The following is an 18,129-nucleotide window of genomic DNA, read 5'->3' as shown; positions in this document are numbered from 1 at the left end:
ATCTAAGGAGCAGAACACTGTGCACATTGTACAAGGTACTACTTATGCAAGGTGATCAATCCTAGGATATTTTACTTGTTAAAACTAGCCAAGAGTAGCCACCAATTTGCCATTATCATCAATTTTCTATAAGGCAAGATTTAAAAGTCTAGCTGCTCTTTAAACTTTCAGCAGCACACTAGTATTCAAATGGTTTTAGAACTGAAGTATTCTGAAGTAAAATCTAAAATAAGCAGTTTTCAAGGGTTTTCAAAATTGCTGAGCGCGCAGTTGCCAGAGTTTCAGTAAACATGGAAAACCGAAGAGAATAAAATATTACATTCCACTGAAACAAGAACATGTTTGTTTAATCAGTTTTGCAGTTTATCTACCTGCTGAGTTTTAGGAACAGCTGCAGAGATATCAGTTTAAATTTGAGTGTTTTCAAATTTTGCATTTTCATGAAGTTAAAAACATTCATTTCACATCAAAAACAAGATCTTTTCAAGATGCAAATTTTCAAAGCCACTTTTTACTCAGCACGTGAACATAACAATATAAGAATAGCCACACTGGGTCAGACCAAAGGTCCATCTAGCGCAGTATCCTGTCTTCTGACAGTGGCCAATGCCAGATGTCCCAGAGGGAATGAACAGAACAGGTAATCATCAAGTGATCCATCCTGTCGCCCATTCCCAGCTTCTGGCAAAGTATACTGAAATGAACTCTGTTTCAAGAAAGGAATCTGAAAACCATTTTAAAATTTTAGCTCTATTATCAGAATCAGAATGAAATGTTAACAAGTCAGATGTTCTAAAGCTTCACCTTTCTTTGTTAATACTTCAACACCTCTCTACTTCAAAAGAAAATAAAAGGCTTAGAGAGGAAAATTGCTTTTTCATTATCTACATATACTTCAAAAGGATTAACCAGTGACCCTAGACTTCTCATTCCTAAACTCTTTGACAACGGGTATATTAGAAAATGTTAGAAATTATGAAAGTAATACTTTTCACCTTTAACATGGCAGCATCCTAGAACTGAAATGGAGTGATTTAATTTGAAAAAAAATGAACCTATTTAAAATATATTACTTGAGGTATGTAATAAGTTTGTGCAGAACACGTACCCATCCTTTTTCATTCTCGTGTTCTGCTCACCATAGAGTTTCATAAGCCTGTAATCCCCTGCTTTGGAGAAACTTTGGTAGATTAAGTTTCACCATCTCCTTTGATAACTCCCTCTTTACATTTCATGTTTTTCCACAAGCCCAATTAACTATCATTTAGCTCCTCCATGAAATAAACGAGAATGAGAGAATAAGAAACCCCTGAAAATACCTGAAACTTTTCACCCTTACAAATAGGCCTAAAGTGCCTATCATACTTTGAGAACTACAGAACTATACAACCAATGTACAGTGGTGACTGTGTCATTGGGATATGGCCCCACTTAAAGGAGAGAAGGTAAAATCAGAGTAAAATAAATTTGTCTTTATCCCCAGAGTCTAAGACCCAGGGATCTCTTGGTGCCAACTGGCAGAGAGTACAGGAGTTCATAAGGGTTACAGGGATGCCCTGGGTTTGATATGTACAATACAAGTCCACTAAAGAATGTCATGTTAGGTCTCGTCTGTAAGCATGTGTCATGCTGGTCCTCATAATCATTATGAAACGTTTGTACAGATAACATGTATGGAGTTGTGAATATATACAGACAATTATGTTCTCAAGGTTTGTGACTTGGGGCTGGTCATCAGAAGGTGATGAACAAGTTTCTTTCAGGCTAATGTACAGAGACAGGTAGATAAAGTAGTGTATACTTCGCAATGAACACCTACTTACAGCCTAAGCAAAATGCGAATCAAGTCTCCATGGGAGGCTGTGGGTGGGGTGGGGAAGCAGCTGGAGATTAACCCATTTTACAAATGGAAGACAATGGATCGTTGGCACTATATGTGGGGGTGCAAATTTGCACCCAGTTATCCTTCACCAAGGGGAAAAGCTGGCAGCTGTCTTGTCTTATGAACAGAGCATCACATCAGTCTGGCTCTTAGACGCTGGGAGAGAAACTTTGTGAGAGCTTTATGCGACGGGGAATATCATGTTAGTTACGCTCACCCTCTAGACAGTGTTTTATGATTTTATTTTATATGTAACCTTTTGATTCCATTCATTCTACTTGCTTCTTTTCAAATCTCTGTTCTTTGTTAAATAAACTTCTTGTTACTGTAAACGTAACAAAGTGCTGTGTAATTGTGATCTCATGTGTAACTGGTGAGCTGGGTGTATGGTTCCTCTGGAAGCAGAGGATCTGGGAATTCTGGAAGTGTCCAGTGAATAGGGGGCTGGGCACTCCAGGGGGACTCTTGGAGAACTTACGAGTGGGTGTGTGCATATATTGTTAACCTGTAAAGGGAACGTGCAGGGCCTGTGTAAGCCTAGAAGGTAGTGCTTGTGTTGCCAGAGGCTGGTGGAGTTGGTGAACTGACCCACCGTAGGCACAGACAAGGCTTCCTCACACTATGGAAAGGTGATAGCAAGGTACCTAATGACCCTGAATGCCCCCAGGAAACATCCCTGTACCATTGAGGGCATGTCTACAGTGCACGCTTCTTTCAGTGACATGTAGCGTACATCCTCACGAAGGCCCCCTAGCCTGGGTATAAATATCAGTGTGGAGAGCAAGGCACAGCTTAGATAAGTAGAGCTAAAACATGGCTGAAAGCTGTAGGTAAGAACTTGGGAACTATCCTACACAGTTCTCTACTCGCCCAAGGCACCACGTCCACACTGGTATCTTTAGCAGAGGAGCATCTGGCTGCCTTCCCACTGCTGGAACCCTTCCCTGATACAGGGAAAGGCTGTGGCATCTCGGAAAGACTCCAGCAGCTTTATGCTGCTAGAGCCCTTCCCCACCAGGGAGCAAGGCTCCGAAAGTGGGGGAAGGCTCTGACAGGGGGTAGGCATCTGGGAGCTGCTGAAGCCTTTCCCTGCTGCATCCCCTCTGCCAGAACCTTTCACAGACACATGTAGTTACCCACCACAGCGTGGATACAGCCCGCTTTCTACTGCAATGTGTAGCTACGCATATCCCACACACCGCTGCCAGTGGTATGTAGTGTAAGATGTAGCCTTACAGAGATTAATCTAACAGAAATCGCAACTCTTCACGATAAAGCATCTATGCCTGATGGAGGCTCCAGCGCTCCCAACTCAGGTACTTATGTGCTCATTCCATAAGAAGCATCCAAAGCAACAGCAAATCCTCTCTGTATATCCAGCCAGCCACTGCAGAACACAAAGGAGCCCATCAAAGTGTGCTCTTAATTAAGGAATACACGTACAGCTAAAGTAAGGTACAGTCCTCCACTTACATTCTGACCTGGACTCGCTGTTGTACATTCTTCACACAGTGAATCAGAAAACAACACTTTGCAGACTTAATAGTCAGCTAGAGAACAAGAGTTCAATGATTACAGAAAAGCAGCAACTTCAAAAAATATATCCTATGCCAAAGCAACGTCCCATTATACACCAAGCAGAACCATCGTCTCCAGTAACACCCAAGTATACGAGGAAGCTGACTGACAGTAAATGAAGCTGAATCTTTCTTTGAAAGCTTTGTTCAATATATGTAATGTAAGTACCACTTTTTCTATATTTAGTAAATACTTTAAAAATAATTTTAGAAAAGAGGAAGATGTTTTATAAATGGGTAAAATGAACTTTGTTACCTAAATATTTATTCTATTCTAGTATACTTCACCACCTTAGTCTAAAATTAACTTCAACAAATTAATTTAGACAGGCCCAAGCCTCAGCTGGAATAAATGGAGATTGATTTACTGATTTACAACATCTGACTACTCAAGGAATATTAAACAGAAGTTGAGAAGAAAAAAAGCCCTAGATTTTAGTATCTCACCTTTCATATCCTCACCGCTATAGAATTTTACCCCTGAAATATTGATGAGTTTAACTTGCCATCAACTTATATTTAGCATTTAAATGAGATTCTTCAGCATCAATATTTTACAACTTAATCAGCTCAGCCTCTGTAGGCTTGAGCCATCTACATCTTCATCAATACTTACTGTGTCTTGATAGCTGAGGACCTCCAGGATGCTATTGAGTAATTCTACACAGTACTTCTTCTCTTGAAGCTGAAGTTGTTGCTCTTCCCTTTGTTCTAGTAGCTCTTTCAGTTCTTTTGTAATCACTGGAAGCAGAATGTCCCTGCATTCTGAAAGGTAAAATATTCTCTTATGAAAAGGAAAAAATAAGTCAATGTTATTTTGAAATAAATCCTCTTTGAAACAGTGAAGCACAATAAGCTCTTCCTTTCTCAGATTTAATAGCAGAAGTCTCCATCACCTTAGTATTCTTGATTTCTCTCTCATGCCCCAAGGACTCCTCAACGTCTTTGATGCCTTCGCTGCTTACCAATATACTTCACACATAAATGACAAACCAGTTTAGATAAAATGCTAACCTGCCTTCAGCTAAGTTTGGAGTGTTGTTCAATGCCAGGGACACTGGTCTGTGAATACTTGTTGACTTCATGTATGAAAGACTGCAAAGAACTCCTATATTTCTTTACAAAGTGAAATGCTGTATTAAATCAAGCTGGGTTTATTTTCTGTTGAGATGTTGGGTTGCTTTTGTTTTTGTGGTGTGTTTCATTTTTGTTTGTTTGACAGGAGTAAGATTGCTTTTCTACCATAATTGTTCTGAGGGGAACGTTTGAGACATGAAAGGATTCACACATGTCCAGAAAGTAAAATACGGGTAAGAAACATTTATTATTTGATAGCAAAAGTTAAGTAAATGTGAACCCTTCAGAGACACCCACTCGACAGACATGGAAAAACTTTTAAGAATGGATCTAATGAGAAGACTCCTATCTGCAACGGAAGTTCCAGATATTAAGAGCTGAGCCAATTTCTGTCCTCATTTTCAACTGAACAACCCCAATGAAATGAAAAGTCTGCTGTATCTCCAGCTCAAACAAATTGATATTTTATTTATGAGTACTGTTTCCGGGAAAGTTTGGGAGAAAGCACTACATGAACTAGAAATAAACAACTTTAAGAAAAGCTGAGTGGCTACAGGTAAAGAACAGGGATATTTCCGAAAGACTTGATGTTACATACTACCAAATAATTATTAATCAAGAACACTGAGTATTATTTTCATTACAAAGTTGAGTTTAAAGTGAGCAAACAGAATATAGTAAAACAGTGAATGAGGCTGAGGAGACGTCATTTTAACTGCACTTTCCTCTCATGTCTCTAAAAACCATCCAGCAAGAGATCAAAGCTGAATGTAGCTTTAGAGGTTTCAACAAACCTTAGAACAAAAGAATTACAATAAATGTGCAGACCTGTTGAAAACTTTTCAGTGAGGCACTGAGCTGAAATTTTGACCAATTTGTTTCAGGTAACACCTTGTACCTTAAAATTGTTTTTTGTAAACACAGATTTTTTTTTCCCCACATCAAAAACTCTTCATCACGCTTTCACTTTTCACTCAGAATAGGTCTAATTTCTACTTGCAAATGAGTTTATTTTCTCCAGAAAGTGAGAACTTTTGAATGAGCAAACAAAACAAACCATGAAGCCTCTATTTTTTTTTATTCACACAAATGTGCATAAAAAAACCTCATTTTTAAAAGCTTTGCTTTTTGCTGGGGTTTTTTAACTCAACACCAAGTAACTTCAATGTAACAATATAACTTCATTATATTCATGACCCCCCGCATACTTTAAATTGCTGAAAATTAATATTCAGTAAAGACAGTACACATCAAAGCAGTGAGACCAGGTGGGCAAGGTAAAATCTTTTATTGGACCAACTTCTGTTGGTGAGAGACAAGCTCTGTGTGGCTTGAAAACTTGTCTCTCTCACTAACAGAAGTCGGTCCATTAAAAGATATTACCTCACCCACCTGGCCTCTCTAATGTCCAGGGACCAACACGGCTACAACTAAACTGCATACATCAAATCAGTTGACATTTTCATCATGGATTATTACTTTTACTACGCACCTTGATCCAGCAAGAGAATTAAGCATGAGTAGTCTCACTGATGTCAATGGGGACTGGTCATGTGCTTAAAATTAAGCACCTACTTAAGTGTTTTGCTGGGTCAGCATCATAGTGCAGTTGGAGTACATGGTACCCCAACAAAACAAAAAGACAGATCCATGCCATGTGGCTGTTACTATCCAAGTTGAATAGAGCAGTTTTACACAGTTTAGTCATCATCTACTCAGCTGAGTGTGCCATTAACATACATAACTTTTTATATTAAACTGAACAATGTGTTTGTGATGCAAAATCCTCTTGGTGCCAACTGGCAGAGGGCCCAGAGGAAACAGGATTTGACATGGATCCCCTGGGTCAGATAAAAGCATATTAACTTCACCAAAAGGTGGTATGAAAAGTCTTTATTAAGAGCCAGTAACCCAATGGTCATCATAATCATGCAAAATGTATGGATAATATTTAGCAAGTTATGTATCTATACTGGAAATTATCTTCTCAAAGAGGTGACATGTCAAACTAGTTCCTTTCTAAGAGGAGATAGCAGACATTTATCAACCTGTCTGAGAATTCTGCATTTTGTCTCTCACAACATAAGCCTATTTGCATACAGAGCCAGATGCCGATTAAAAGCTTACAAAATCAATGAGAGGGAATACACATTCTCAGATTTACAGACTCGCTGCTCTCAAAGGAACATGAGCTTACCAGATCACAACAGCACTTAAAATAAGTTGATAGTGAAAACAAGTAAAAGAACAGGAGTCATCCTGTTCTTGAAAAAGAATAAAGAACTGTCCTGATACCTCTAAAAGTACCAAGAGATACCCAGCATCTTTCACTTAGTAGGCAAGCTGACAGCATGACTTGTCTCAGGAACAGAAGACACAGCCAAGCCAGGCTGTAAAATGCTGGCAGGACTTTGGGTGAGCTTTTCTCTGTAAGACACGAACATATCTACTTGGTATCACTGTGTTAAATAAGTTTTTACTTGTTTTCACTTTTAACTTATTTAAGTGCTGTGGCTATCTGGTAAGCTGGGGGGTGGTGTTCCTTTGGGAGCAGTGAGTCTGTAAATCTGAGCATGTCCAGTGGAACAGGTGCAGGACACTCCAGGACGACGCTCGGAGGGCTCAAGGGTTGGACTGTGCCTATCGCTAACCTGTAGAGTGACTGCAGGGCCAACGAGGCCCAGAGCGGAGTGTTTGTGTTGCTCATGGCACATGGGGTTGACTGCAGGGCCAACGAGGCCCAGAGCGGAGTGCTTGTGTTGCTCATGGGGTTAGGGAGCTGACCCCCAGGCAGGCACAGACAAGACTTCCTCTTGCTATGGGCGGGTGATAGCAAGGTGCCTCATAACCATGGTGCCCCCCGGGAAGCCTCAATATTTCATAACAAGTCTTAGAAAATGTATAGATGGTCTGCCTAAGAGGGGAAAATCCTGACAAACAATTTAACTTTCAAATCTTGTAAGCAGAGACAGCATGGGCCTTTGGACAGGTCATGGGACTAGGAGACAGAAGATCCAGCTTCTATTCCTGGCTCTGCCACCAACTCACCATGGGACCTTATGTAAGTCACTTAACTGCCTTTGCCTCCATTCCCCCATCTGTAAACTGGTGATACCGATTCTTACCACTCACATGCCCCTTTGTAAGGTGCCTTGAGATCAACAGATGTTAAATTCAACAAGATAGCAAAGTCCCAATAATATATTAATATTGCTTCAGGACGTGGTGTTTTAGCTTGGTTTTTTTACCATAAAACTAAGCAGGGTAACGTGTGTGGCAAGGTAAACAATAGCCAGAAGCATCTTTAAACCCAGTTGTAATCCTTTGACTAATGCACTTGGTTACAGACAAAACATTTAAGAAAAGTTCAGTCAAATGACAAATCCAAATTGTGATTAAGAATACTATATAGCTACTTCAAACGAAACAAAAATATTTGTCTCCCTTTTTAAATTGCTGGGAAATAGTTTCCTTTTGGAAAGATGTTTGCAGTGGGACCTCCACAATACAGAACAACTTCTGGGCCGGGTTTCTCAAAAAACAGTCCTCTTCCTCCAGCATTATGAAGTTTGAATTCTCAACCACTTCACAACAATATCTGTATGATATACTTTTAGGTAAGTTTTGCTTTTTCTTAGCTTTCCTAAACCCAGTGTATGTGGGGAAAATCGAAATATATGAATGCAAAGCACTGACCATTAATTGCTCAGCCCTTTGGTAGTTAACAGCCCTTATGCTGGCTCTCTGCAAAAAAAAAAAGGTGTGAATTTCACCTTCAGTGAACTGGTTGCAAGTTTATTTGGGAATAGAACACAGGTGATTTCCACCTGTTATCCAGACAGTTATACCTGATAGTCCAAATTGGTTATTTCAGAACTCAGTGACCGTGAGAGGCCCCAACAACATGGAAGAAAAGCGATCCAGAGAAAAATTCCTACCTGACCCTGACAGGCAATCAGCAAAGTGCAGACCACACTGGGAAACATCACTGCTGTTAGATATATTTGCTAACCCAGAAACAACCCCCACTGATACCATCAGTAACCCAGACCAAAATCCCAACCCCAAGGATGGGTAGGTGGAAGCCAATGCCTCACCCTGCATCTGGCAGCCCTCACATACCCCCTATAAAGAGGGATAGGCAAAAGCCCATTTGCTGGCTAATAGGACACTGGTCTCCATCGCTACTCCACCAAGCAATCAGTACCATGAAATTATTTAGATTTGCCCCCTTGCAAGTCCTTCTAAAGAACCCTAGCTAAGTAATGGCAATGCTTTTCTTTTATAATGCACCAGCTAGAGAAGAATCCAGATCACCTGCTTATAGCACTGCAGAGCCAATATGCAAACATGAATGACTGAGACTAAAAAGTACTGTACTCAGGATGCAATCATCACTGTATACACAATATGATTGCTGCCAGCAGGTAAGAAAGTGCCATTTTTACATAGTACCGTTTGTAACCATAAATACACTTTCAAGCAAACAAGCTGTACCTTAACTCAGTTCTCACCTTTTAGGTCAGTCTTATATGTTACCTATCTTTTTGCAGTAGATGCAGCAGTAACTACTCTTTAAAGCTTATTGTAAATCTACTCAAGTTCACATATTTAAGCACTTCAAAATGCTAACTTTTAACTAACGTGCATTCATAAATATTTCAGGGATTACACACATTGTTTTTAAATATTGAGCCAATTGCATATGCAAGACACTTGTAAACATTTTTATTGATGTTTGCTTGTATAAGGAACTGAACGGGCAGTTATTCATTAGTTCTGAAAAATATATGATCGTAGCTTTCAAAAATATCACATCAGTGAGTTAAACCACTTTTGTCGGTTACAAAATCAATGGTGATTTCTATGCAGCTGCTATGACAGCTCAGTCCATACAATTACAGAAGTTTATAAATTCTTTTCTTCCGTTACCTCACCCATCTCAACTTCCCTTAACTTCCAGGAAATGAGTCCTGAACATTACACGCAGGAACAAATTTCATACCTTCCAGGAAAAACATCTACATTGATTGGCCCAAAAAATTAAATTCAGCTTCACCACTTCAACAAATACAGTCTCCCCAGAGGTGCCTGAAACTTAGCAACTATAAAAATTTCCTTCAAGTATCTTGCAAGAGAGAGGATGCAATTGAGTAGTAAATCCCCCAAAATTATATACCTACAGAACTTTGTCTCAAAACTATATTGAGACATCAAAACAAAGGCTTTATGCTCAGGATATTTTATAATTGAGCTAAAGTGTACTTTAAATTATGAGTCAAAGAAAATTCAGGACTTCATAGAATCATAGAATCACAGGGTTGGAAGGGACCTCAGAAGGTCATCTAGTCCAACCCCCTGATCAAAGTGGGACCAATCCGCAACTAAATCATCCCAGCCAGGGCTTTGTCAAGCCTGACCTTAAAAACCTTCAAGGTATCTCCTAAATTGTGCATGCAAATAGTGAGATTTTAGTTAGCATGATACACTCATATAGATTATATAGTAATTATTTATCCATATGCCTAATGTATATGAAAGTTGATAACTGTGACTTTGTTGCCCTCCCACAATCACAGAGGAGCAAATCCCGATCATTATCTCTTATTAATTACTTCCCCCCCTCACCCCCTTGTGGTAAAAAAAATAAACCCTTACAACTTGGTTTTGTTTTACTTTCCTAGTATAAAGCCACTCCAGGTGTTTTACAAACATTAGTGAAACAAGGCTCTGATGTAAACAAGCATGATTCCCTATTTTACTCATAAGGTAACTGAAGCAGAGAAGCTGATTAATTTTGGTTAAGATCACACAGCAAGTCTATGGCAGTGGCAAACTGCCAACCTCCTAATGCCCAGCCCTGTGCTTTAATCACTAGGTCATGCCTCCCATTCTCTACTAAGGTTACATAATTTATTATATAAATCCCGATCAAACAGACTTAATCAAAACGAAATATGCAGCTGATTGTCTATTTCTGCCACATTTTCAGTTATCAGCATCATAAGGATTCAGTTGTGAGTAAAAACAATGCCAAGCTAGGCAGAAACTCCTCAGATCCAAAAGTTAAGCCAGACAACTTCAGAATAAATGAAGTTTAAAAAAATAACCCTCTCACTGTAGACAGTGCATAGGTAGTTCAATTTTTTTTGACTCAGACTCATTTATCTAGAACACATTCACCAATCCCCCCAACCCCTCAAAGGGAAAGAAAATATACAGATGGAAAGAAAACATGCACCACTGAACTACTTTTATACTGGATATACAATGCAACGGCTATGGAATATTTGCAGTACAGATGTAATTCTTTCCAAGCCTCAATTAAACTCCATGAAAAAGTAACAATATTTCAAGCATGGCTCTTTAAAAAAAAATAGCTGAAAGTCTACTGTTCTAAACCCCACCTTGGGCCAAATTGTATTCAAATACACAAGACTTAAATCATATCACTGCAGCAGCTTACACCTAATTATTCAGAAAGCTCCACCACAGGAAAGGCATATTCCCTTACATTTAACCAGACTGAAAGTAACTCGCTTCCTAAAGAGAAGTTCCTTGATGTCATCTTCCTAGCTGAGGTCCAGTAGAACAGGAATTCTACATTCCACTAATACATGACCTAGCACAGCCACTGCAAATCATTTTCTTCTCTTTTATTTATTCCCTCCACCCCATCCCTTCTCCAGATGACTTAGATTTTTAACAATTATCCAATGATTTCAGATATGTCCGGTAACTGAAGTTTGGATGTTAAAAGTTATTTAAATATCATCATCATTAGCATTTGGGCCTCCTTCAGCAGAAATCACACTTCAGGCTTCACTTCAGAATGCTTTATACATAGAACCAAACTGATGATAAAAATTTGAAGCCACTTTGTCCCTCCATGGAACACTAATCCTGAATCCTTGGCAGGCCTGTACTCATACCCATCTGTTAGGATGGCTTCATGCCCACTCACAAATCGGGACATAGGTGTCACCTGAATATAGATTTAAAGCACAACTTTGAAAATAAAATCAGTAAATAAAATCCTTTTGGCCGTGAGAGACTTTTGAGACAACCCATGTTTCTTGACAAAAGGAGACATGTTCACAACTGTGGCCATTACAACTTAAACCATCAACTGTATTCCTTCCTGCTCCTAGGCGGAGGTGCGGCAGCCGACTCTGCAGGAAGCCTATGCTTACAGACGCCACCCCTCCATCTCCCATTGACCACAGTTCCTGGCCAATGGGAGCTGCCAAGCTAGCCCTCGGGGCAGGTGCAGTGCACATAGCCATCTGCCATGCCTCTGCCTAGTAACTGCCGGGGTGAGCGCCCTCCCACCCCGGGATCCGGCACCCGAAGCCGCCCCCCACCCCCGAACTCCTCCCAGAGCCCGTGCCCCACACCTCCTCCTGTGCCCCAACCCCCTCCCACACTCCGAGCCCCTCATGGCCATTCCTCCACCTAGGAGCAACAGGGACATGACGCTGCTTCCGGGGAGCCACGCAGAGACAGGTAGGGAGCCTGCCAGCTCCGCACCAACTAGAACTATAAACTTAACTTTTTATGGAGATTAGAAAATGCCAGTTTATAGAGCTTTCCGGTTGGTACAGGGCTGGATAACACAGCTTTTACTGTACAAGCCACATGGCAAAAGGAATATGAAGGGCAGCTGCATCATTCTCCATTTTGTTTCTTGCTTATCTCTGGAGTAACTTTTCTACAAACAAAGCTCTGAACAAGGGACTGAAAGATGCATCCAAGCTGTGAACGTGTTCCAGAGGGACTTTCAAGCCAGCAAGCTTACCAATATTACTAAGAATCTGATATATGGACTTTGAAGTCTTTGTATGTATCTGACTGCTTTACCATTTAACAACTCTCTTCCTGTTCTTTTTTCTTTATAAGCAGCCTTTAGTTTTAGCACTAAAGGATTGGCTGGCAGCGTGGTATTTTGGGTAAGCTCCAAACTAATATTGACTTGGTAACGTGGCTGACCCTTTGGTGTCAAAAGAACACTTTGTATAGTGAGCAGAGTTTTTAAATAACTTTTCACTGTACTGCACCTATGCGCTGATTGGGAGCCAGAGAACTGGAATGCAGTAAAGGAAGTTGTGTGATTTCTTTTTTCAGCTTCTTGATAACCAATGTGGGGGATCAGAAGCAGAGTTTGTGACTGGCTGGTGAGAGTAACTTCAGTGTTAACCAACAGTTTTGGGAGTATCTGCTCTCCCTTTTGCAGCCTGCCCTGCCCTTGGCATTTTCAGTGAGGGCTACCCCAGGCACTCTGGGTCACATATAGTGGAATGCATCACCAGAAATGCCTGCATGGAAGCCATTGGGTCTCCCCACTCCTCACTGAAACTAAACACACACCTTGGGACAAAGCTAGTCACATCAAAGTCCAATATTCTGTGAAACTGTTGCAGCCAAGGTGCCACCATGAGATTTCAGTGCTGTAGTCTCTCTTTAGATGACTTATAGTTCTGCAATCTTGGTCGTCTTTGTGAGCCTGATCGAATGGATAGCTTCTGTGTCAGTCTTGCAAGTTCTCAAAACAGACCAAAAGAACTCCCTTGTGTAAGAACACAGAGAATGCAGTGAGGAAGAATATAGCTCCGTATGTTCTCAGTTTCCCTTGAATTCATGTGCAAAACCAAATTTTATGCCCTAAGTATCTGATTCATTGTAAGTTCTATAGTTTTTGCTTATGATCTGTTTTCTATTTATAGTAACTGCAAATTAATATTGTCCGATCTTCATATAAACTAGGAAAGAAACGTGGTTATCAAGTAACTTGGATAGTACTTTGTCCTGATTTTCCCCCCAAAATTTAAGGATTTCATTGTTCACCTAATTGTATTCTTCCCCAATAAGCAGAATAAAGATACCTTTATCATTTGTCACCACAAAATTATACAAATACCTACGTACATGTGCATACAGTCTATATCTGTACCAAGCTATTACAGAAAAAGCCATACAACTACATAATTTGAAATTGGCTACCTTGAATATAATGTAGCCTTAATTCTTATGCAAATTCCAAAAAGGAAAAAAAAGTCAGCTCACAGCAAGTTACATCTTTTAAATACTTTAAAAAAGCAAAATAAAAAAGGGGAGAATTCATCCACTCTGGGTTGCTCCCAACAGGAAAGAGAAATCAACTTGTATTTCAATAGAGATGATTTCAAGCTTCCGCCTTCTAGTAACTTTATGAACAATACACACATTTAGTCTCCCAATAGCTAAAAGCAGAGCAAGTGGAATGGAGAAGGAAACTCCTAAATCCAAAAACCGTAGCTTTAAAAAATGCTGGAGGCAGTTTTACTGATTACTGTGGCGGACAAAAATATATAGTCATAGCAATGTTATCCCTAATACAGAAACAAGCATGGGACTCAATGGAAAAGTAAAAGACGACATTTTAAAATGAACATTTAAAGCTCAGTTTTGCCATAATTTCTAAACAGAGCAAAATGACAACTGGTTTTTCCACAGCTGAAGAGGTGGTTGGAAATTTCCAAGTTTTGTTTCCTACAAAACTATTGCAACCGAATCCTGAAGGAAAAAAAGTGGCTAAAATTTGGCACTGCCACCACCCCCTATTCCATTTTGACTAGATTTGCTAGTGTATGTTGGGCCAAATTCAAACTGGGTATAACAAACACATTTTAGTTATTTCGTTTAGTCTGCATATGTCTGGAGGAGTCAATAAAATACATAGTTTTGCCTAGTTATTTACCAGCATTAACAGAATGCTGGTTCCAGAATGGAAGATGGAGCCAAGATCAAGGAAAGTTAAAATGTAGCTAGCTATGAGTATGTTCATGAAAGTCTTTGGATATAATCAGTGAATCAGTTTGACCAGGTGAGCAATGCAGAAGTACCATATCCAATGTGGTATCTCCCTGCAACTAGGGGTTAAGAACAAAGATGGTCATTTGCAATTTTTATTGCTGGGTCAACTCAAACAACTTCTACAGTACAGGAAAATAAAGTTTCCAAGAATATTTTTATTTTTATGCAAGCATGAATTAGGAGGGAATCAAGTTGAAAGTTTGAATGCCACCTCAAAGTAGTAAAATAAAAATTGCTTAATATTACAGAAGTTAGTGATGAAGATGACCTACAACTCAAATAATCTAACATCCTGCAAATGCAGGGATTAGTCCCTGACTGGATGTGTTAGCTGTTTATCCAAAAAGGCGAAGACAAAGGGATAAAGAACATCTGAAGTGACTTAGTAGTAAACAAAGTTGCTGACATACCTGAATTTTAGTGTAGCAGAGACCAGTTAGGTAACTTTTATAAGCAATAGGAGATGCTTTAGAAGGAAAAGCCTCTTTTGGAAAATATGCCCGATTATTTTCGGGAGCCAGTGCAAAAGGCCCTCAGTATCTTGAGCTGGTTATTTCTAAGAACGATTCACAAAACAAAAAGTACATGCTTTTAACTACCCGTCCAAGGAGTGAGGAGTTTCCACCCTACAGCAGAAGAAAACTGGCTTATTCCTTTGAGCTTCTCAGGCAACTCCTCTAGGTCATAGCTTCCCACCTCAGAGCAGACACAGCCTTATTTTGTTAGAGAACCTGAGAAGGGGAAACCATAATCATGACAGCCCCTTTCAGGTCCTGTAAGGTATGTCCCATCCATTGCTAAAAGGCACATATAAAATATGGATAAGTAAAAAATTTAGTTGAACTGAGACTTGGTGTGCTATGTGGACAGAGAAGAAATAAAACAGCAGGCATATCAATATCATATTGCACTCCAGGAGGGTAAACCAGAAACATCTGATCTCATTTTAAAAGTTGCGTGTACAAATGGTTAAGAAGAGGCAGCAAAATTATATCATTATCAAGACTGTTAATAGCCGTCTACAGATGAGAAAAAAGAATACAGGCCTGATTGAAATCACATTTACACCACAGTAACTCCACTGTTTTCAACCAAGTTGATCCCAGCTTGCACTCATCTGAGACCAGGATCCACCCAGTAAGTATGCATTGCATTGCAAAAATCAAAGTGTATCAAAAGCCACTCATATCTCTTGTGACACACTAGTAATGTACTATTTATGGAGGCAGGTTTCAGAGTGGCAGCCATGTTAGTCTGCATCAGCAAAAAAACCGAGGAGTACTTGGGGCACCTTAGAGACTATTTATTTGGGTATAAGCTTTCGTGGGCTAAAACCCACTTCATCAGATGCATTAAGTGGAAAATACAGTAGGAAGATATATATACATACACACACGTATATTTATCCAACTGTATTTTCCTCTGCATGCATCCGATGAAGTGGGTTTTAGCCCACGAAAGCTTATGCCCAAATAAATAGTCTCTAAGGTGCCACAAGTACTCCTGATTTTTTTTTAAAATGTATGGAAGGAAGACCTGCCTCTCCTTGTGTATTATATCACATATGTCATGAATAATATATTCCAAGCTGAAGATAGAAGACTCCAGAGAAGTGAATACATAAAGATAACTGCCACTTATTCCTTCACTTTTCAGAGCAGAATCCCCTGCTTTAGGGCCCTGGAAAGACAGACATACAATGAGACCATTCTGCCTCTGTTGAAAAATGCACTAATTAAATTACCAGAACCTGGGCTGCATTTGCTTCTGTCATTTATGTGGTACTGCATAATCCCATGCTTTCTCCCTCTAGGTTTTCCATCACTCAAGCATCTTTCTGTTTACCAGTTTGTTTGTTAAAATTACATGCAAATTTGTTCATTATTCAGAAATAAATAGTTAATCTTTGCAACAAGTACATTCTTCTACTTTATTATAGCCGAAAAACATTTATTACAAGTATGAAGTAGAGGAATACATATATGTGGCAAAGAATCAATTTCCTTTACCTGTTGCTATTTATGGTATATTATAAACTGTTGATTACGCTGGTAACCTTAATATAACCCACACTACATAGGGACAAACTATGTCTATTTCTTTGACAGGGTTACCATCCTATTGGATAGGAGGGAAGCAGTAGACATGATATATCTTGACTTTAGTAAGGCTTTTGGCAATCGCACAACATTTTCACAAGGCAACTGGGGAAATGTGGTCTAGATGAAATTACTATAAGGTGGTACACAAATGGTTGAAAAACCATACTCAAAGAGTAGTGTTCAATGGTTTGCTTTCACACTTTCAAATGTATCTTTTGGGGTCTCATACTATTCAATGTTTTCATTAACAAGGAACAATGGTCTCAAGTTGCAGTGGTGGAGGTTTAGGTTGGATATTAGAAAAAAAACTATTTCACTAGAAGGGTGGTGAAGCACTGGAATGGATTACCTAGGGAGGTGGTGGAATCTCCATCCTTAGAGGTTTTTAAGGCCCATCTTGACAAAGCCCTCGCTGGGTTGATTTAACTGGGGTTGGTCCTGCTTTGAGCAGAGGGTTGGACTAGATGACCTCCTTAGGTCTCTTTCAACCCTAATCTTCTCTTTTTCTATGATTCTATGATTAATAACTTGGATAATCGAGTGGAGAGTATGCTTATAAAGTTTGTGTAGGACACCAAGCTGGGACAGGTTGCAAGCACTTTGGAATACAAGATTAGAATTCAAAATAACCTTGAAAAATTGGAGAATTGGTCTGAAGTGAACAAAATTCAATTCAATAAACACAAGTGCAGAGTCCTACACTTAGGAAGAAAATATCAAATATACCACTACAAAAAGGGGAATAACTGGCTAGGTGGTAGTAATGCAGAAAAGGATCTGGGGGTTATAGTGGACCATAAATTGAACATGACAACAATTTGATGCACATTGCAGTGGCAAAAAAGACTAATATTCCTGGGTGTATGAACAGGAGCGTTGTATGTAAGACACTGAATTAACAGTCCCACTCTATTCGGCACTGGTGAGACCTCAGCTGGAGTACAGTGTCCACTTTGAAGTATCACACTTTTAGGAAAGATGTGGACAAATTGGAGAAACTCCAGAGAAGAGCAAGCAAATTAGGAAAGGTTTAGAAAACTGGACCTATGAGCAAATGTTTAAAAATGGGGTATATGTAGTTTTGCGAAAAGGAAACTGAGGACTGGGGGGACTAATAACAGTCTTCCAATATGCTGCAGGCTGTTATAAAGAGGACAGAGATCAATTGTTCTCAGTGTCCACTGAAGGTAGGACAAGTAGTAATGGGGCTTAATCTACAGTAAAGGAAACATAGAAAGTTTTCCTAATATCTAAGCTAACCATAAGGGTAGTTACATTCTGGAATAGGCTTCCAAGGGAGGTTGTGGAATTCACATCAGAGGATGTTTTTGTGAATAGGTTAGACAAACAACTTTCCGAGATGGTCTAAGTATGCTTAGTCCTGCCTCAGGGCAGGTGGCTAGAGTAGACAACCCCTTGAGATCCCTTCCAGCCCCATATTTTCATGGTTCTGTGATTTCCAATTCCAGCATACACATATATATACACACAAAAACACACACTGTGTGGACCATAAGGGAGAGAATGGTTGTTAGCTATAAAAGATTAAGTGCCTATAATCTACATGATACTGTAGAAATTAATTTTGTATGCCTCTTCCATTAGTACTGTGCGTGAATTAGCTAATGCACAATTTCTG

At 39.6% G+C, this 18,129-nt stretch overlaps 1 protein-coding gene across 2 annotated transcripts in view; it reads right to left on the bottom strand.

Annotated features, from left to right (window-relative positions):
* The window catches only part of DOCK2 (dedicator of cytokinesis 2), a 488,728-nt gene that overhangs the window by 304,165 nt on the left and 166,434 nt on the right, over positions 1 to 18,129 (bottom strand). For both annotated transcript variants that reach the window (XM_048861500.2, XM_075131370.1), the window contains exon 26: positions 4,076 to 4,224. In XM_048861500.2, the coding sequence (XP_048717457.1) occupies positions 4,076 to 4,224 (149 nt within the window). The remainder of the gene's footprint in view (positions 1 to 4,075; positions 4,225 to 18,129) is intronic.

This window comes from Caretta caretta, chromosome 8 (assembly GCF_965140235.1).
Source record: "Caretta caretta isolate rCarCar2 chromosome 8, rCarCar1.hap1, whole genome shotgun sequence".
NCBI classification, from domain to species: Eukaryota; Metazoa; Chordata; order Testudines; family Cheloniidae; genus Caretta; species Caretta caretta.
Note: the sequence above shows the minus strand (reverse complement) of the source record. Positions and strands in the feature narration are given on the sequence as shown.